Source organism: Acyrthosiphon pisum, chromosome A1 (genome assembly GCF_005508785.2).
Source record: "Acyrthosiphon pisum isolate AL4f chromosome A1, pea_aphid_22Mar2018_4r6ur, whole genome shotgun sequence".
Classification (NCBI taxonomy): Eukaryota; Metazoa; Arthropoda; class Insecta; order Hemiptera; family Aphididae; genus Acyrthosiphon; species Acyrthosiphon pisum.
Window position 1 is genome coordinate 75,740,963 of NC_042494.1, and position 22,265 is coordinate 75,763,227.

At 39.3% G+C, this 22,265-nt stretch overlaps 1 protein-coding gene across 2 annotated transcripts; it reads left to right on the top strand.

The window, feature by feature from the left end:
- Nucleotides 1-6,783: 6,783 nt before the first annotated feature.
- On the top strand, nucleotides 6,784-22,056 carry LOC100167539 (ets DNA-binding protein pokkuri). 2 transcript variants are annotated; one of them, XM_001947301.5, is made up of 6 exons: nucleotides 6,784-7,360; nucleotides 19,311-19,679; nucleotides 19,860-20,327; nucleotides 20,589-20,816; nucleotides 20,883-21,132; nucleotides 21,207-22,056. In XM_001947301.5, exons 2-6 carry the CDS (start codon nucleotides 19,331-19,333, stop codon nucleotides 21,523-21,525), a joined length of 1,614 nt encoding a protein of 537 aa, XP_001947336.2. In that variant the 5' UTR covers nucleotides 6,784-7,360; nucleotides 19,311-19,330; the 3' UTR covers nucleotides 21,526-22,056. The 2 variants fall into 2 exon arrangements, with proteins under 2 accessions (XP_001947336.2, XP_008180352.1); XM_008182130.3 differs by lacking the exon at nucleotides 6,784-7,360 and adding an exon at nucleotides 7,384-9,953.
- Nucleotides 22,057-22,265: the final 209 nt, after the last annotated feature.

The window sequence follows — 22,265 nt, forward strand, 5'->3', positions numbered from 1 at the left end:
ATATATATATGCATGAGGATATGAATTATACTTTAGATAATATATACCTACCTAGTAATTAGTAATAGTATTGAAGCGGTACAACGTTAAGTAAAATATTGAGTTGCCGTCCGGAAAACGTCCGACTTTGTGAAAATATTTGAGTTCCTTATTTACTATATAATACATATTATAATATAGCATGGCGGGAGTGTTATGCAAACCGATTTCGCCCAAGGTTAAACGTTAATGAGTTTACCTTCTACTAACTACTGTCTACCAAGTATAAACCGAATGCATTTTAACAATAGTCAATTACATTATTATAGCTTCGCTTTTCAACAACAGGGCGATGGACACGTCAACACATCGCGATTAAAACAGCATAAAATTGGCAGAATTTTTTATAAAATACAACGTAAACACCCTATGTCGGTATAAAACTCGTACTTCGTAGTTATAGTAGTGTATAATGCAATAAACTAATAATATTATTATTATAATTATGGTAGCATAAATTCATATCATCAACTATGCGGTACATTGTACCACGTTAGTTTATAGAGTGACGTCATAGGAAGAAATCTTATCGGGTGTATTCCCCGCCGATAAAGCGGTATGTCCGGTATCCGTTTGTGGTATCACATTTTTTATGTAATACGTATAGTGACGTCAAACTATGTACCGCGGTAAAAGCGTAGATAATAATCCTTTATCATCTGTTGGTAAAAGGTCGGATGCTTCCGAAAATGCTTGATCGGTATTTTATTAATATATTCTGGCTATACTATATAAATAGTAAATAATAAACTAAATACGAAGTAGTAAATACTATACCTACACGTCATAATAATAAAAACAGTCGATAACGAGATGTGGAAGCGTTAAACTACTCGAAATATAGTTCAGCGATGTATATGGTTGTGGAGGGATGCTGTGGAAATGTAAATCTCCGCTCCCATACAAGTCTTGGTTTTTAATTTTAACTTATAGATAAATAGCTGTAGGCTTTTGGTCGGAACGGAAATGCTTTTGATCATATTATATTATATATAATATAATGCACATATAATATATATAAAATACATGCTACTTCAGGTCTTCGGTCTTCATACTTTTAGCAATCACCGTATAACTCGTAAAGCATAAAGCGGTTCCATTTAACATATTATTTGTAATTCGTATAAACATATAAACATAGTATGTATATACTATATACATGGAATCGTTTATTATTTGTAGGTATATATTATACCTACCTATTAATGATTACACAATGATTGTAATATTCAAACTCTGATCGTATTGTAAAAACATTCATTTTTCGAATTGGAACTCTATATTTAATAATATTGCTATGTGCGGTGACATCAGCTCTCAATCGGTATATCTACTACGAATAAACTACAGCTGGTATGAGTAAATCCGATGATTTCAAACGTCTGTCATAAAATACCTCGTCGGGGGAGGGGCCGGGGATAACGATTGCCACTCCAGGAAAGTGGATATCATCACAACAGTGCACGCCGGAGAGAAAAAGTCACGCGGCTCTGGTTCAGGGGGTGCTTGGAGGGAGTCGACATGACACGCGTATAATGTAAGTATATAAAATATAAATATAGGAAACCCGCAAAGTGCGGAACCGTTGACGACGGCGGCGGATGACGTTAACGCGACGAGACCAGCGTGCGAATAACGATCACGTCGAGTGTGAAGAATGCGCGCGCATGTAACAATATTATATTATTATTAAATATATACATAATATATTATGTGGTATAGTACACGACCGGGTAGGGCTTCCCGGATGGACCGAGTTATTTACGGACGACGGATGCGCGAGGTCGTAAGTCTCCCGCGGGCGTGTTGGAACGTCGAGTGGCTGTAGGGGGGGAATATCTTCACGCGCCACGCCAGCAGATATTCCGCTGTAGGTACATATTTTCAATCTCGTGTATAGAAATAATAATGTATGCTGACGTGCGTCCGAAAAAACCGACGGTACTTCCGGACCGAGATGTGCAAGTGCGAGCCTATTATAAATAATATGTAAAACAAAAACGGTTTATACGCACAGCTACCGCGGTTATGCTGCACGTATACGCGTAGGTTATTATATAATCATGGTCGAAAAATTTGTAGATGAACCGTGCGGGGGGTAAACGGGGTAAAAAACGCGTAGTAATCCCACACCGAGGGTGACTATGGAGTGTATTGTTATTTAAACAAATGATGCTGCATGAGAAGAAGTAATGCTAACGTGGTTTCCCCTTACGAAGCGCGGGTTCAAAATCAGAAAATAAAGTTTATTATAATATACGGGTGTATGCAGGTATATTTATATATTATTACAATATATATAGTAGTACAAGTGCAGTAGCATTGACTAGTTTAATATTATGGTAACAGTAGTAAATAGTAATAGTTGTAATAGTTGTGTAATAATAGTGTATGCGTCTGCTCCGCGTACCTATATAGATATTTGATGTAATATATATATTGTTATGTATAGTGATAGACTTCTACATTATATTATTGTACTGCCGGGACAGCGGTAGTGGTAACGACAGGCGGTTGCGGTGGTGCCCAGGAAATTGTTTTCAAACGGAGAGAATCGTTAAACCGTGACAGAAAACTATATGCCGGTCCAAGGACTCTTGTCGCGTTTTGATGCGGATGAGGAAAGAAATTACTATATTTTTTTTTATACATATATATATTTTCTACTTCCTTTTATATTCGTCGCGACATTCGATCGGTTTTATCGTCGTAACGATTTCGTTGTATTATAGGTAGGTAAGTTATTGTGTGCTGTACCAAGCGTGGTCGTCCGTGTACGGCGGTGGTAATATCGTTACCGTACATCGGGTTTTTTATAATATTATTATAATAAATTATTTTTTTGCACGTGAAACTCGCACCACAGCAGCACGAAAATAACACAATCTATACGTTCACCTATGTCCTATATAGACACGAAGCACTGCCAGTATATTATAGTTGCTAATTTTGCCCGCGCGCCAATAAACCAATAAAGGAGCAAACTATAGTATATTATTATTATTATTACTACTATTGTGTAGATCTCTGTAGACGGTCCGACGGTCGACAGATTGTAGTCATTAGACAATAATGATAATATATTGAATAAATAATTATTAACACTAATAATAATTAATATAGGTATAAAACCGGAAATCAGTTATCGAACTACACTTTAAAACTTATAGGTACTTATATACAGTTTCTATATTTACTATACATTTTATAAATACGATGTTTAATCTCATACACCTATCACCTATGCAATATGCATGGGATGAGTGGTGTTTAAACACCCTCCACCATGGCACCATTGCCTTTTTTCTGTACTCACAAATATGATGTATTCGTGTCATTTATATATTATTCATACAATATGTACAGTATACTTATCTATGTACATTGTACACAATATAATATGGTGATTTTCACAATGTTTTTTATAGTTCCTAACACCGTATACATGTCCTAAGTATTGGTATTTTCTACACGGTATTTCACCCATGAATTCCACACATCGGTTAGATACATTATAAAGTATATGACGTTGTATACGCCCGTATGCCACTAATGACGTTTTCTCGTCAAATATATTGTTTCCTCACAGTTTCCGGCATCTACGCGTAGTAGATAATACCTATAATAATAATGTGCATTCCTACACGTAATTAACATATATTTTATATTTTTATAATACCACTGATATAAAAAATAGTGTGATAAACATACTTAACAAAAATATCGTTTTAAAAATTGTATCTATATGTATACCTCCTATACTCACCTGCCTACTATATTATGTTATGATAATGACGTTGCGACAAAGTTTACAGTATTTACAGATGTTAATAACATAATAATTGTCAGTGTATCAGTACTTGACTTGGGGTGGACGCATTACTCCAGTACCCCAACTTAATTTTCAGATGAATTAGTTTTTTAAAAAATAATTAGGATACATGGGATGGTACTTTATTTAAGTGATTTTTACAAAATTACTACCTACTTTATTTTTTTTAAAAAAGACTGCTTACAAAATGTGTGGAAGACGGAAGTTGTGATAATGACTAATACATCGATACGTGATAATCGTGTAGACATTAATATGACTCAACATTTAACTAGGCCAATCACGTGTCATCGTGGATTCTCAAAGAAGTACTGCAGATGAAGTACCTATATATGCTGTCCTAAAAGACAAGAAGACTTAACCTAATTTAGCCCGATTTAGGTAAAAAAGATTCTCATTCATAGAAGCCTCCTACGGTCCTACGGTTTTATTCGATATTTTAACTATGGGTAGGAACGCGAATAATTTTGTATTCGTGTCATCAGAGTTGTACCTCTAATAATATACTGTTTCTTTTCCAAGTCAAGTGCGGATAACCAATAATAGTGGATACTGACAGAACTTACGACGTCCGCGGATCGTGTGTCCAGCTTATAGGTACTTATACTTATGTCTTATAATGGCATAGTAAATCGCATACATATTAATTAACACGTTCCAGCAATACACATATAAAATAAATATATAATTACCTATTACCTATAACTATTATTATAGTTATAACATGGTATTGTTGTTGCTTATATAATATTATTATTGTGTGCGTTTTATAATGTTCGCGACTATTGTAAACGAGTTACCGGCAAGCATTTTTGTACGCTATGTTAAGAGCGCTCGTTTCGAGTATAGTATTATTATGTAAATCGATTCGTGCGCGATTATTGTACGGCAAACTGTCGCAGTTATATTATTATTATTATTATAATATCATATTTTATCGATATTAATATATTGTCTCCGGCTGTAATTATTATTATTCGGACTGTGTACGCCGCACACAATATTGTAAAATAATAATGACGATTTAATAATTATTATAATATGTAAGTGGTACGTTTGTATGCATATAAAACGTATACATAATATATACATAGCTACTTAGGTACGCGCGTAATGTACACGTTCTAATTCCGCGAAACCGACAATTTAATCTCAATCTGTATTGTTCCGTTTTTATGCGTACATAAGCGTTCTCGCAAAACATTCCCTGCACAGTGCTGCACACCATTAATAATAATAATAATAATATACATCACATAATATCATTATGCGCATGTACGTAGTGAGTGTAATATAATATAATATATAAAACGAGTGGCCGGCATTGCAATGATAGTGTTGTGTTCAGCTCACTTCTCGGAAAATAATAATATTTTCCGTTCGCCAAAACTAGGCCATCGCGGTACAAGTTGCGACGACGACGACTTAACCAACGAGTTTCCGTTTGTGACGAATATTACCATTAAACCATGTAATAATATTGTACACTAAAATAATAATAATGTAATATCATCACTGGGTATCAACGACTTTTGCGCATAATTTTATTTTATACTGTATTTTTCCCGTTTAATCTATCGTAGGTACCTACAGCACTTATTAATTTATATTATAATTTGTTAATAATATTACGTGACGCGCCCGTAGTCGCCCGCAGTCCCATATGTAGTAGGTACATTATTTTAATGGCCTGCAGGGCTCTTTTCCGTGATTACGATGTTACATCACATCTATAATATTATATACCTTCACCGGTTTCGCGACCAGACGATCGACGCGAAAAAAACAACACCTACTGACCTATGTATTATTTCGAGCTGTGAAGAGTGTATACGCTACGAGGGCTATAATTAAGTAGGTACACGTTGTCTGCGTTGAAATTACCATTTTATTGTGCATTTGTGCCTATAGTCTGTGCGTTATCGTAAAAATATTTTGTCAACCTGACCGGAAGCGTAAAAACAGTAAAAGTTTTTAAAAGTATTTCAACTATATAATATTATATATAATAAAATATAATAATATTATGCTCGTTGAAAAACAGCATATAGGTGAAAACACCGGAATGATACCCTCTCCCGTCATTCGATTTAAAATTTGAATTTAATTTGTATTCGTTGCGTAGACAATACGGATTGTCTGTTGTCATTTTAAACTTGAATTACGTAAAAGGACTAATTATTGAGTAAGTACGTACAACAGACTACGAAGAAAATGTGATTTCGTTTAAAGGTTTGTTACGACCAACACTTATAATATTTTAGAACATACATAATAATATATGCTTAAAAGTCGAAATTGTGGCTGATTTGTATATTATTACAAATGGTTTGTTGAAAATAATAATGACCACCGTCATCGTTTTTAAACTGTTTTTGACGTCAACAACGAGATCGATTATTATTATTAGCGATTCGCGATGACCATAAACTGTTTACCGAAAAATAATAGGCGAAAAGAAAATATATTATTATTATTTAAAAATAATACACAAGAGACGTTTTACAGATTACTTACACTCACACACACGACACATACACAAACATCAAGTGGCCTATGGACAAATACGATACTACTACTACTACAACTACAACTACAACTACTACTACTACTACTACTACTACTACTACTACTACTACTACTACTACTACTACTACTACTACTACTACTACTACTACTACTACTACTACAACTATTACTACTACTACTATTATTACTATTACTACTACTACTATCATTATTATTACTATATATAACAATATTCTACTACTACTACTACTACTACTACTATTACTACTAGTTGCACGCAGCGTAAGTACGGCATGCGCGCGCAACACGGTACGATTATTATGTCGTGGAAGGGGCAACACTGAGAGCGATCCTCCGCCGCCGCCGTCGCCACGCTCTGTCGTATCACGCGTTCTGCACGACGCCCATACAATTATCAGCCGCGGCCGCGTCCGATTTTGTTGCCGTCAGGTTGCCGGTAGAGCATGTAGTGTCGTTCCTTCGTTCCGCGCACGACGACGTGATATTAACGACATATTAAATTATTTTTCATTCTGTTGACGTAAAATATTACGACCCGAGAGTTTTGTTACACGTAATATTGTTAATACTATTCTCGTTTTGTTCGCTTCCGCCTATTAATAATAATTTATTTAAAAAAAAACCCTCGTTCGACTGTGTTCACGCGCTGCGGTGCGTATTATAATTTGTATTTCTCGCCCCGGGAAAATCGCGTTTTCCGCGTCTCCGTGGATTTTTGTGCGCATCGTGCGGTGATAGAAAAATAAGGAAAACCAGTTCGTCGCCGTCGTTACCTAAGTGTGTGCGCGCGCGCCGTGTACGATTTTTACGAGCGTAGATGCATCGCCGTACGAACACCGTCGCAGCAAACAAGCCAACGCCATCGTCGTCGTCTTGACACGGACAAACGGATTTCCTACTGCAGAATTTACCGAGCACCGCGAACGTAAAAACCAAAAGGTACAGATTTTTAGATATATTTTAATCCAGCCCAATGGACGCCCCCTAGGGGTTTTTATTCATTTATTTTTTGACTTCGATAGAATCATCGCCGTAGCGTGTTGAAAACAATAAATAATTAAACCGGTAGTATCGACAGTCGTCTGCGGAAAATAAAATATCGTTGCATAACGCTTACGCACAGTATAATACCTCTCTGCCATCGTAACATATACATAATATACGTACCGATACATAATAATAATATTGTTATCATCGTTAGGTGGGTACGTAATACATGTTGTTAGGTACGGTGGCGCACGAAGCCTTTACATAATAACCCCGTGCTCGTAACACGGGTCGGGCAGATAACAAGTTTTTTTTTCTGCTCTTAATTTTTTTTTTTTTTGTATCGTCTGCGTCTTCGCCCACCGTCCGTGCCAAACTCGCTATTACGCAAAACAAGTAGGCGGTAATACGAACCGTCGGAACGACAATAATGTAGGGCACAGACTATGGAAGGGTGACCGCCGTCGGTGTCTGATGGGGTGCACTTTACACACCGGCGGCGTGGTCCCTAACAGGTGTCACCCCGTCGGCGTGCGAAAAAGAGGGTTCCGTCTGTAACAGGCCATCGTATAATAGGTATGCAATAATGATAATAATAATATCGTCGGCGGGGAAACGGTGCGTGGTGGTAACAGTGATATGGTTTACGACGATTTGTTATGTTTTTCCGAGTTTTTCCGTTTAGCCGCCGCGGCGTACGGCGAAAAAAACAAAACGGAATAACCGCGCGCACGCACACACGCATAACGTCGCGCGCGCGCGTCGAAAGGGTTGGCCGCACTGGTTATTGGTCACGCACGTCACACGAGCAGCGGCAGGCCAGTCTGTGGCGTCGTCGTCGCCGCCGCCGCCGCTCGTATTTCCTGTTCCGCGATCATAACGATTGTGTCGTATATAATAATAATAATAATATACGCAGTCGTAGGTGTGTGTGTTTGCCCGGAGCAGCTTCGGCGGCTGTTGCCGTAGAGGAAGAGTGGTTAAAACGCGCGGCGTGTGGTGTATTCGGTTGCGTCGGCGGTGTAGTGCGCACAGGAGGAAGGAGTGCGTGCGGGACACGGACTAGGCGGCCGGCGAGAGAGGGCTCCCGGAGACGACGACGGCAAGATGCGTTCTTTTCCGCCACCGCCTCCCTTTCTCGTCGAACGCTATTGTCCTACGGTTGACCTTGACTACACACACACGCACACACTTATACACACGACCGGATTCCGGACGGACTTCCACGACGCAGACACACTCACACACACGCGCATACTGGCCGCCGAAGTCGGTATATGGTCGTTACGTGAAAAAAAAAATAAATACATAATAATAATAAACTCAAACGATATTTTACGTGTATTTCCCGGCGGCTCGCGTTGTCGTTTGGGTTTTTTTCTTGCCTACCCGTTCGCGTGTTTCGGGGGGGAGGGTCAAGGATTTTGTTTTCGCATTCCGTCGCCGTGTGCTCCGCGATCGCCGAGCGCAAGACGTACAACAACACTTCTCATGTTTGTTGTTTTCGCGAATTCTCATTCTCGGGGATTTTTTTGTTTGTATATTTTCTGTTTCCAAAAACAACACACAAATAATATTATACTCTCGACGATCTCACAATAATAATATAACGACAATCACAACAACTCATGATAATAAATAATAACAATATGATTATAACGATGATAATATACCCTCTTTTCGAGTTATGCGCTCTAACGACGGACGGTGATAGTGATATTAATTATTATTAAATGTAATACATTATTATTTTTGTATTGTTGCCGAGAGTGTGTGTGTGCATCGTCGTGCGCTCGAAGGAGAAAAAATATTCGTCCGCCGGATTGTTACAGACTCCTCGCTTCGTATAGGAAGTGGGAGAGACGACAAAGAAGACGCACACTTTGTGTTTGTGTGTGCGTGCGCGTGTTTTTGGGAAGCTGCCGTCGCAGCCGGTGGAATGTAACGATGGGTCTACAACAGTACGGGTTCGCGGCGGCGGTGCGCGAGGGGGTTCGGAGATGGCGGGTGGAATTGATGGCCGCGCGCCGTTGTGCGGTGCGGTGGCGGAGGGACGAAGAAAAAAAGGAAACGGCCCCGTTCCCACGGTTCGGTGTCTGGGGCGCCCCATCAGTGTGTGTATGTGTGTTTGTGTGTTCTTCTCCGGTGTTGTGTCGATGGTGCATGTGTGAAGGGAGAGGACAAGGGATTCCTTATTTATTTTTTCTTCACTTCTCTTTTCTCTTTATCACCGCCGCCGCCGCAATCACCGCACCCCTACGACACCCGACGACGCGGAACACCTGCTCTCTCCTCTCTCTTTCTCGTCGCAGTGCACAAAAGGGACGCCCCCGCCGAGTAGGGGAGAGAAATCTCTACGAGATGACACATATTTTTCTTTTAATATTTCCGTCCCCCGTCGTAGGCCGTTATTCGGTGTTTGATTTTTATTCGTTTCCGAACGTCGGTCGTGACCGGGTCTTCGTTTTTCCAACAACGCTTAACCACCACCTCGTCCGGTCCGTCATTCACCGCGCTTGCAGGTGACCGACTTTTTAGTCTCTGGGTACGTGCAATTTGTTTTTCTTATTTAAATAATGGTATTGTGACAATAACGTTCGCAGGATATCGGATGCGCGCTCGCGGTTAATAAGGTCAATTTTTCCATTTTACAATCGACGACAGCGAATTATACATTTATTTATTTTACCTTATACATATTTAATTAAATAAATTATAATTATAATTAGTCAAATGTAAATGTTGTCGCTTCCGGTGATCCGATCCTGGGCTAGAGCACACAATATTATGTCCTCAGGTGACATTACAACAACACTTGTCACGAAATAATATAGTCTAAATTATTACGATTTAATTTTGGCCTTTTCCAAGAACAACTCGTGGAGGGCCTCTAGTTTTTCCTTATTTTACTCTATTGCTTGCACCGCCGCCAATCGGCCAATTCAGCACCGCAGATTTTTGTCGTGCACGCAAAGCAACGACATGGAAGCGCCGCCACACAAGCCAAGTGAAACCCGTTTGGGTCTCCTCTCTCGACATATGGCGGCGGGGTAACATGACCTGTTGCTGCGCGCGCCGCAGAGCGGAAGTTCCTATTACGTTTGTGTGTGTGTGTATGTGTGTACTATGTAGTCTCGGGACAAAGAACCGCGTTTGCCGCCTCCGTTCAAGGTTAACCGCCGCCGTGTCTCAGTTTTCCTTCTGTGTGCATATTAAAATATCGCGTGTGTGAGTTGCTTCGTGAGCACCAAACGAAACGAAAATCAAAAATTTTCCACCCGTATTCAATATCCTGCTACGCCGATAAAGCATACCGAAGTGTGCTTGATAGTTGTTGATGGCAGTCGCAGTGTCGACTGCTGTTTGAGAATACTATATAATATTATTGTTAACGATATTCGACAACAATTTATACATTAATACGGTCGCAGCTTTTTTACTAGAAATTATGAATATTCTGCCCGCTCATAATATAATTTATTATTATGGGGCCTGTGCGACGACGGTCGTGTTCTACAGCGGAAGAATATTATAATATTACACCAAACGAGGGCACACACACGACAAAGACAACCACCGTGGCGGTATTGTGCGGTCAAAAAGACGTATAAATGTGAACAATATTGTTGAAATACCGGCGAGACGGTCCGCGCACGCGTTTCCCGTACGACCGGAAGTGTGTTTCTACCGCGGCGACGGCGATACATAACACGGTTTATTATGTTTGATATATTGTACGTACGAATTTTTTTAATTTTTTTTTGTGGGCAACGACGGGAAGTGCACGCCAAGAAGTTTTCGTGCTACGCCGCCGTTGTTTTACCGTTCTATTTTTACGATCCGTGCGTGTCTAAAACCGTCATCGTCTTCGTTGTGTGGTGTTGGTCGTCGTCGCCGCCGTGTCTATTATGAAAAACACAAAATAATAATAATAATATGAGACGACGACGACGATACTATTTCATTATTCCGCCTAAAAAACGGGCGCGCTGCGAAAAATCCTATAAATAACATAAATATTAATCTCGTACATGGACACGTACGCGTAACAATAATAATTTTTTATTATCGAATACTAGCGACAATGCCGTACACATTATCATGGCAAACGGATTATTACGTTCACAAACCGCGATTTCCGTACCATAAATTTTGAACGACCGACGGACATATTATTATTATTTACGTTTGACGGAGAAACGAATGGATAATTTTACAGCGAGCAAAAATCGTTTGTCCGAATATTATTGGAGGAAAAATATTATCGTCCTTAAAAAAACGTAAAAGACAAACAATAATTAAATATTATTTTATTATAAATTGTATAAAATAATAATATAACATAAGTCCGAGTAGTCTAGTGAAGAGTGTTATCTTAGAGCTGCTTACGACCATCGTTTCGAACTTTCGTCCACAGCCGACGACGATAGTTTTTCCGCCTGCGTGCCCAAAATAAAATATGATGAACCAATGCATTTTTTTTTCAAATTTAATTTATATAAAACGATTTCTTTCGGCTCTCCACGATATTATAATACAATGTTTATCGTGTACATTCTTATTCTTCCGCGTTTTACGGAGGTTAACCTATGTCGGTTAACCTACTAACGACGACGACGATACGGCGTACAATCAAATCGCGTTGTTGTTAACTCGCGGGTTAGATTATTATTAAAATATCATACGAAAACGATTGTTATTTGTTGATAACAATAGTATACGTTTAAAATAATATCGTTGTGCTATAGTTCGACGGCCATCCGATTAACGTGTTGTAAAATAATGATATTATAATATTATAAAATTTAATACGGTTTTTATCGGTACGTACATCGTCGTCTTCCTCGTCAGCCCGCCGCCGTCGTTTAATAATAATTACCATATTTACGATATTATTTATAATTCTAGGAATTACTCGTTATTTTTAAGCAATCATAAAATATGTTAATTTATTAGAGATAAGACATTCGATTTTCTTTATGTTTCGTGCAATCTCTGGTCCGTTTCTTGTCATCTGTATGTTTTAATTGTACTTTTTATCTAACCGTGACGTTTATTTTTTCTTCTTTTAATTCGGTGAACTTTAAACGATTTATTGAGGCCAAATCACTGTTAATCGTTCCAACTTCCAATATTTCCTCAGCGCGCAACGGTTCTATAATAAAATTAATAGACAATGATGAAATCATTTCCAAGTACCTTATAAAAAAAACATTCATCCTCAACTTCGAATCGGCGCATAAAACATTATTTATGTTTCAAGCATCTCATAAACAAATATCGTTAAAATGGTTTAGCAAAAACCGCTTTCAGTGCATTCAAAGAACCTTTATCATCTTGTACGTAGTAGATCTATGACTAACCATGAGAGACGTAGTTTGAGTAGGTATGGTTGTGGTTCTATTATTACCGGCCGATTGTACCGCGGTTAATGTCCGGAAGGGTTTACATGTATCTATTTTTAACCGTTCGATTTTTTTCGTTTGAGACTTTACCCCACTGAGCCGGAAGAGCGTAAACGATATCGCCCCAAGATATATTATTATAGTTTATACTTACGCACTTTTACTTAATGAACATCTGACTGTCTATTTCCCACAAGGGTTTTACGTGAATTCGGTATTTACTGTAAAAAAAAACTACTCTTTTCTATAATAGGAAGAAGTTATACGCGTTATGCATTAACTCGTATGCGGAAGATTAATCATATTATTAATTAGTTGACGTTCCGAGAAGTGTAAGTTATAAGCACGAGAAATGTTAATTATTGTACATTTGTTGTACGTATACCTACCATAGAAATAATTTCATAATTTATCATCGATGACTCGTATATAAAAAATGTGTTGAGCAAATGTAAAGTACTTAATAATGTTAATATATTATTTCGCCTGCTCACGAAAACTCGTTTTGAATTTAGGTGACGAAAAATTATGCACTATTTATCTATTCTATTTATTATTATTATTTTCTGTTCCATTTCCTCTTCATGGCGGCGGTTCAAGGTTTTTTCGAAGGTTCTTATTTTTGACAAACACCGGAAATCCCGTTATTTCGTTTGCGCGTCCCCTCGTTTTACCTTCCACCTTGTCTTAGTTGAAGTTCGAGGGCAATTTTCGCGTTGTCGTAGAAAATTCACTCCCGAAATCTTATCGGTAGCGGCACAGGATGCGCACCGTACAGGACGACCTCCGGTCGTCTAAAGGGGAACGAAAAGAAAAAATAATACTAATAACGTGCATAATAATGACGTGGTGTATATAATATTGTAAATACCGGAAGTACCGGAACGGAAACGCTGTACAATGTGGTTTTACACCTATCTACCTACCTACTGCAGACGGTTGGTAAAATGCGATAATAATAATTTTTAGTCAAAACTCAAAGAAGAAGAGAAATATATTTTATGATATGTCTTGTTGTTAATCGAATAATCGGTTCATCTTATAGGTAACAAGTATAGTTGTTATTTATTATTGATACCGCGGTCGACACTGTTTTAGGGGGAGCTGAGAGCCTGGCCCTGAAAATCCAATGAATCTTACAAATCCAGTCGTCCCCTTGAGCATATAATATCATATTATGTTATAATATTGTTCTATGATAATATTGAACGGTATACGTTTTAGACTTGTTTTTCGGTTTTAGACTATTGGTAGCCAATACGAAAAGGCTTCTCATTTTTGTTTTTTACGGTGAACTTAATATTATTTTTGTTGGTTATTACTACTATTACTACAATATACCACTGTAGAGCTGGTATATTGCATTATCGCATTTCCGTTTTGACGATTTCCGCGTAGACGATCACCTTGCGAGACGAACACGCCCACACCGTGTGTGCGTGCGTGCGTGTATCCCCACCGGCGACTGCTTGAAAAAATAAAAAACCGACACACGTCGAGTACGCGTGCAAACCGGCGGCGCTGGTCGTGTTCGTTGAAATTACGTCACGCGTCGGTTTTTTCCCCTTAAAAAAATTGTCTTTACCCGGAAAACGACGATGATGACAACGACCGTCGGGTGGTTGAATGCGAAAATGTCGCGTTTATTATTAACTCGTTCTCGTTTAATTTATAATCGTATATTTATTATTTTTGGATAATTTTCGGTGTTTGGGCGTCATATAAAACGTCATTACAGGCAGTTGTAGTCGTCGTCGCGCGCCACCGTTCACCAGTCATCGCTCAATATCACTGCCATAGAAAACCAATAAACGGTCTGTTTTCTTTTTCTTTTCACTTGCTGAACGTACTGTCGTTTTTTATTACTCGTGTGTGTGTGTGTGTGTGTGGTTCGATGGTATAACAACAAGAGATCGGTCGGGTTCGTCCGCCTCGAATGATAATAATAATAATAATATATCTCCGGTACATAAATATTTTTTTTCGATAATGCAGGGGGGATATTTTAGTCAAGACAGACGGGCCTGATTTGTATCTTGGCGAGACGATGCGTCGGTTACACGATCGGATATATTATTATAAAATTATATCGTTTAACGTACAAGCGCGTCGTTTTTTCAAATATTTTCACCGTCGTTATTACAATATTATTTTCTTTACTGGCACGTCGTAACGAAAACTTTGTTGTTTAATCAGAAGCGTGCCGCCGCCCGCCACTACTGTTTGTATAACAAACTTGCACGTCCTCTGCGGACGGCGGTCATCGTCCGCTTGCGTGTAAACAAAAAGCTGCGCACATTTCCGAAAACTCACGAATTCCACCGACCTCTCGCGTTAACGAAAAGCAGCCGGCTGCTGTTTTACGACGCGATGATGGCGTAATAATATCATAGTATTTATTTTGTAAAATGTAAACTGCGAGTATCGAACAATAATGATTGTGGTACGCGCGTTTTTTCTCGGACATGGTATTATTATGATTATGTTTGTTGACGACGCTATCTGAAAACGAAACGTGTAATAATAATAATATAATGTAATTATGTTTAAAATAACATATTATTACGGTGTAGATAAAATTCGATAAGCGTAATACATTATATTAATACGGTGTATAACAAAATATGGGAGGAAAAGGTCGGAAGAATGTAATTACCGCGCCGTCGCGTAAGAAATAGCGTTTCCGGCTGCGCCCGTTTCTCGCGAGCACACACACACTCACACACGACACACCGCACATTGCCATATGCATAGTGCGCATAATAACACACACGAACATTATAATGCACAAACGTGTATAATATGGTAATCAATTCGTTTGACCTTCCTACCGGGTGTACCCGGATCCTGGTTGGGGTTCGAAGCGCATACCGTGTGTGCGAGTCGAATAAAATGGCCAACAGCCGCGGAAAGTTCGCGTAGAGCTCGGCCACGTTTTTCCACGCGCTGCTACATAAGATCATCGGACGGTTTAGTTTTTCAACCGTTTGATTTATTATCGATTCGTTATAAGTTATAAATTATATTATAGTATGGCGATTTACTGTTCGGGTTATTATTATTGCTGAAAACAGCTCTTCTCTATTTCTCTCTCTCTCTCTCACTCTATCTCTCTGTCTTCCGAGACCGTATAGCGAGTAACGAGTATAATAAAGCATTAGTAATAATAATATTATAGTTAAGTAACATAATATTATTTCGTTATCGTCGCAATTATTATTGTGTTCGCGACCTTTAGCTACTCGGTCGTGTGTGCGCTGTCGATAACGAAACGAGCGCAAACTATCGAATTTTAATAATAATAATAATAGTTAATTATTATTGTGTGATATCCAGGCGATGTACGACGAAAACAACATGATTTCACGCATGTATTTTGTTGCACTTCGTAATAATCGTACAGCGTTGTATTCTCGGCGATTACGCCGGGAATGACGACGACAGGTGTGTTTCTTTATAGTCTGTAGCACTCGAAACGCGATAATGTTGAAATATCCTAATAACCCTATGGGCCATGAGCATCGCATAGGTACTATACAACAACTGCCTACAGTATAATAGACAAGTCCCCGTGCCCCTCGAATAGTGTACACCGTACAACACAGCCGAGTATATTATTGTTTGTTGTCTGACGTACTTTGAGATCGACGCGTTCGGCGGCTGTTTTGGCCACGCTACGCTGTACAGACAATAACAAAAATAAATTGTTATCCCCCGAGAGTAGTATGGTATGTTATTTACCAACGACTAGCCACGTTCTTCGTATACGGCGACTACAAATACTATAATAAACAGTCATAATTATTATTGTAATGTACACACACACACACACGCGCACGCGTGCGCTGACTACACGACTGTTCTGCACTTCTACAACTGTCGTTAAGGTTGAGCCGCGCACATGATACGACAATAATATTATAATAATAATATGACCGGTTCGGTCGGGAAACAACAAAAAGTTAAAAAAAAAAAATAAAAATATAATGAGCCGTCGTCGTTGTCGTCTCGTTAGTGCTAAACGAGTTTCTCGCGATACGAAGACGAGGACGGCGACGGCATTTTAATAATATTAATAATAATTGGATTGAGCTGATAAAATTAATTGTATGCAATGTACATATTTTTCGACGAGTGTTCGAAATGTCGTTCGACCGCTAATGATAATATTATTGAAAAATCGGTTGTCGTCGTTGGGAGACGACGATATATCCATTAACACTGCAGTATTTTAGTATTATTTCTGTTCAAGGAAACCAGAACGGTATTTTTTCCGTGTCAAAGCGCGCTTTGCGGTTTCCTGGTTTCCTGATAGAATACGACTCGGCGTACATTTCGGAATCGACGACACATGAAATAAATAACAATTAAAAAACATTATTATTTATTATCAAACACGCCTTCCATCACCCCCCCTTCCCTCCACATACGTATTGTGCGTAAAACGATATATTATGCACGTATAATAATACCCGTACATAATCCAATATAATTATAACGTTATTAATTATTGCATATTTCATAATATTATACATCGTAAATTAATGTGACGCATTCTTTGTCACATTTCTCGCCATACAGTTCCGGGAACGATGTATACGCGAAATCCCACGCGGAATTATACAGAGTGTTTCTCGCAGGTTCTGTCGGCAAGTTGTGTGGGGTGGAGCGCTAGACAAAAGACGAAGAAATACGTCGAATCGAACAAAAAATATTATAAAAAAAATGTATGTATGTTTATACGACTTCGAATAACGCGCGATCGTCGTGATATACAGAGTGAGCAACACGTGTTTTTCCATGAATTCATGGTACCCATAGGAAAACAGAAAAACAGTGGTCCACCCGGCACTTAAACATGTAGTATGTACGAAGGGTGTTAAATCTACTTTTGGAGGCGTATTTTCTATTTACGTACAATATGATTATAACGTGTACATACTTTCCGGTCGCGCTCTTTATGAGCGAGCGAGTGCGGTAGAAAATAATTTGTTACCTATTCGTTCGTAATTCGTATACGACACGAAGAAGCGTCGTGTATGTAAAAAAACGATTTCGGTTTCGACTACGGGTTATCGACCATCGGGGGTTATCATCATCCGTAGCAACAACTGTTCGCTTATCACTTATTCACATTCTGTTTTTCAATAAATTCGTCGTCGACTCAATGCACCATCAAAAGTCAAAACGCCTGTGAACTAACTAGTTGTAGTGTGTGGTTTACTAGGAATTTTATTTACCGTAATATAGTACAAATCAACATCGTGCATTTCCGCCATTAGTTACTATTATTTACTATCAGTAGTAATTAATCGGTTTCGCGCACACGTACGTGAGTACTTACAATCTTGCTTCCGCACAACCTCATGCTATTCATACAATCTCACAATACGTTTTTCCTCGACTCAAATTGGGTTTAGTTGTCCCGGCGGTAATTTTACTCACTCTCTCTCTCTCTCTCTCTCTCTCTCTCTCTCAAAAATACCTTAAATATTACGACCTGCGCTATACCTACTGCTGGTAGGTTTTAGATTTTTACGATCGTAATCTGTACCTTACGTGGAAAACGGACAAAAATCTGTTGCGAAACGGTGGCTTCTTTTTTCGGCAACAGGATACAATACCTGCTGTGGTGCACCCCGTCGCGTGTTGCGCAATAGCCGCGTGGGAGAGTATAATGTAGTTATTATTTCGAACGTATTCTCCGTTTTTTTATATTTTTGTATTGTATCTTGTTTCGGTCTCTAGGCCTATAAAATTGGTTGTACAATCGTTGTCAACGTCTACCGTCGTCGTGTTGTGTGTCGATTACGTTTACCGATGCGCTTCTTTTTTTATATACCATGTTCGACTGACAATAGGATTTAATAGTTGCATGGTACCTATATTGTATAATAGTACCTTATAGTGTGTGTAATTTGTGTGGTTTATCGAATTCGTGTAGGCTGGCGAAACGTGAAAAAAAAAACGGTACAGAAGACGACCGAACTGATCTTGTATAATACAATATTTATATATAGGGAGAGAGAGAGAGAATAGGTAAACATGATAGTATAGGACCTATAGTAGGTCCTATATACAGGTATTATAAAAAAAATCATACCTTCTGAAACATACAGATGCGTATAATAGACTGCGAGCTAGCAATCAGCAGCACCCGGGACCGTTATGGAAATAGGTACAAACGCTAAGTATTTTGGCAACAACACCAATGGATTGTTGTCGATCTAGAGTGACCAAATATCCATTTGTTTTTTTTTATATGCATATTTTTTAGTACGTCATTTTTAGGCGATCCCCGCATTTTTTGATCGTCAAGTTTAAGTCAGGCCTTATCCGAAACCACTGTAATAGTATATATCGACTATATGTTCTATTTGACATACCTAACCGATATTATTAATATTGAACATTTTATAGCCGTGAACGAAAATAATTTCAACAACGTTCGTTATTGACAGGTGTAATAAATTCGTAATTTTTTTTATATGTTTCAGATCGATCCTCTAAAGGCATCATGAAATTGATGCCCCTGACTCCGGGTCAGGTGTCAACAATAACGCGGCACGGCGGTGGTGTCGGCGTCGGCGGTGGCCTAGGCAGTGGCTTAAGCGGTAGTGCTGCAGTCGGCGGCGGTGCGACCAACGGCAGCTCCACCGGCGGCCCGGGCATGACCAACAACGCGGCCGCCGCGGCTTTCGTGTTCAACAGCGGTGCAGCGGCCGCCGCTGACCTGTTCTGGCGTTACCACCATCACCACCCGCACCACGGTGGTGCCTTCAACTTCCCACCTTCGCCAACCCTGTTGCCACCCACTCCGTTCCCGTCGCCACTCGACTTCAAACACCACTTGCCAGCCAACCTTAGTGAGTATAAATATAATATTAAGCTATGCACAATATCCTAAAAACTCGTTCTCGAAAACATTTCATTTTTTTTTAAAATTAATTAATGAAATGTTGTGGATCCGCAAGACACGCGTCCCGAACGGGCGGCAAACCGTTTTATAACACCAGTATATTTGATTGTTGCTCTCGTTTGCACAGTTACCGACCCGAGAATCTGGACCAAAGAGGACGTGACCGCGTTCATACAGTGGGCTGAAGTGGAATTCGACTTGCCGCGATTCGAAACCGAACTGTTCCAGATGAACGGCAAAGCGCTGTGCCTATTGACCAAACAGGACCTGGGCGAACGGTGTCCGGGCGCTGGCGACTTGCTCTACAACGTGCTGCAACTGTTGCGGCGCGGCGGTGACATGATGGGTACCGGAAGTGCCGGACACCTGCCCGGAAGCCCGGTCGCCTCGCACTTCCCTTTCAGCCCCACGTGGTGTCTGCCGGCACCTTCTTCGCCGGCCGTCCTCAGCCCGGCCCCGTCCATAGACAGCCAGTCGGACAGCCCCCGGCACCTGGACTACCACCATCAGCAGCCGCCGGTCGGCTCCACCACAACCACAGTCGGCCACCACCTCACGCCCAGCGTGTCTATATTCCCCACGACTCCGACAATTGGTAAGTCGTAAATTATAATATGTTATTGTATAATATAGTTTCTGCCACACTTTCAATTCAGTATAATAAATGTGTTATTACAATATCGTCTACATGACTACACGTTGACGATTTGATATTAACAAAATTTCACTGAAATTACATTTAAACAAGTACATATCATGTCTTTTCTACCAGATGCGCCCTGTATACACGCACCTTAGGTGTACCTGCTTATCGAATTTGAACAATAATATTCATGATCGTGTATTTTCCGTTTAGGATACTCGAACAACGGCGGCACGAGCTCTGGCGGTAGCAATCAATCCGACTCCGACCCAGAAGAATCGTCTGCTAGCAGTGGCACGCTGAACTTACCGCCGCCCACACCTACCACCCCGTCTTCGTCAACATCACCACCGCCATACTCTCCTTCTACGCCCAAACAGTCGAACGGAAATATATTCTTCCCGTCTGGCGGTGATTCAAACTCAATCGAACCAAATACAAGTATGTTGATGTTGTTTACCAAACAAGTTTGTTTCGATTGATTAACACGTGCCTCTTTGTTTACAGATGGTCGACTCTTGTGGGATTTCCTACAGCAACTGCTGAACGACGGCCAACAGCGTTTCACTGGCTTCATAGCGTGGAAAAACCAAGAAATGGGAGTTTTCAAGATTGTCGACCCCCCGGGTCTGGCCAAACTATGGGGCATACAGAAGAACCACTTGTCCATGAACTACGACAAAATGTCTAGAGCCTTGCGTTACTATTACAGGGTAAACATTCTCAGGAAGGTGCAGGGCGAAAGACACTGCTACCAGTAAGTTAATATTTTTTATTTTTGAATTTGCTTCCATGTGACATTGTTAATCAAAATCATTTTTATTTGTGTAGGTTTCTTCGTAACCCCAGCGAATTAAAATGCATTAAAAATATATCTCTATTGCGTCAGCAAATGGCATCCACGCCTCAAACTCCAACTACAACTACTCCCAAACTCGAATCAACAGGAGATATATCTGATGAAGACTATAAACCAACCGACTTGAGCATGTCGTGTCCACCCAGCTCGTGGCAGGAAGGACCTCAAGACTTGTCAACAGCGTCGACTAGTTCATCAATGCAACTGCAGCTGAACATGTCTACTTCGATGACCCCACCAGTATCTTCTGGAATGACGAAAGCAGCTCTTAAACTTGAACAAGCTTCATAGAGCAGCTGCCAAAATTCTCCCTCCCCCACCGTGCGCCTTTATTAAATCAGCGTATACAAGTTTTACTCAAGAAAAAAGTCTTTATTATATATATATATATTTTTTTTCTTATTATGTTACCAAGTCGAATGTTTTATATTGTACGCTAACCACGAACAATTTCCATACATATTTCCTAATGGTATGTTCGGGGTGCAATCCACACAGGGTATTTTATTATATCCAAATTAATAATAATAACAAGATTTAGTAGTACTAAATATGTCAGAGTTATTAACAGTCTCCGACTGCGCCAATGGCACATCCCTTAAGACTGTCGCACAACGAAATATACACAGCGCAACGAATATGATGCTTGCATCCGAAGAATGTTACGTTACCAGTAGTATATTATGGATTTTTTTTTATAATTAATTTAAAAAAAAATTGACTGACATTATTAAACGCAGTTGACTAGTAAAAGTTTATGCGAGAAAAACACGTCTGAGACTTTGGATTATATTTTTATACAGTTATATATAGCCGAATATATTTTAAGATTTACATTTTTTATTATGTATAAGCAAATAGGTGATTGATAAAAACAAAAGTGTCTTCCTCAGTATAGAAAATTAAAATTTAATAAGAATAAATAGTAATTAAAAAAAATATGTTGTTATAATTTGTTGAATCATGTACATATGTCTATTTAAATAAATTTATTATTATTATTATTTTATTATTATTATACATTCATAATA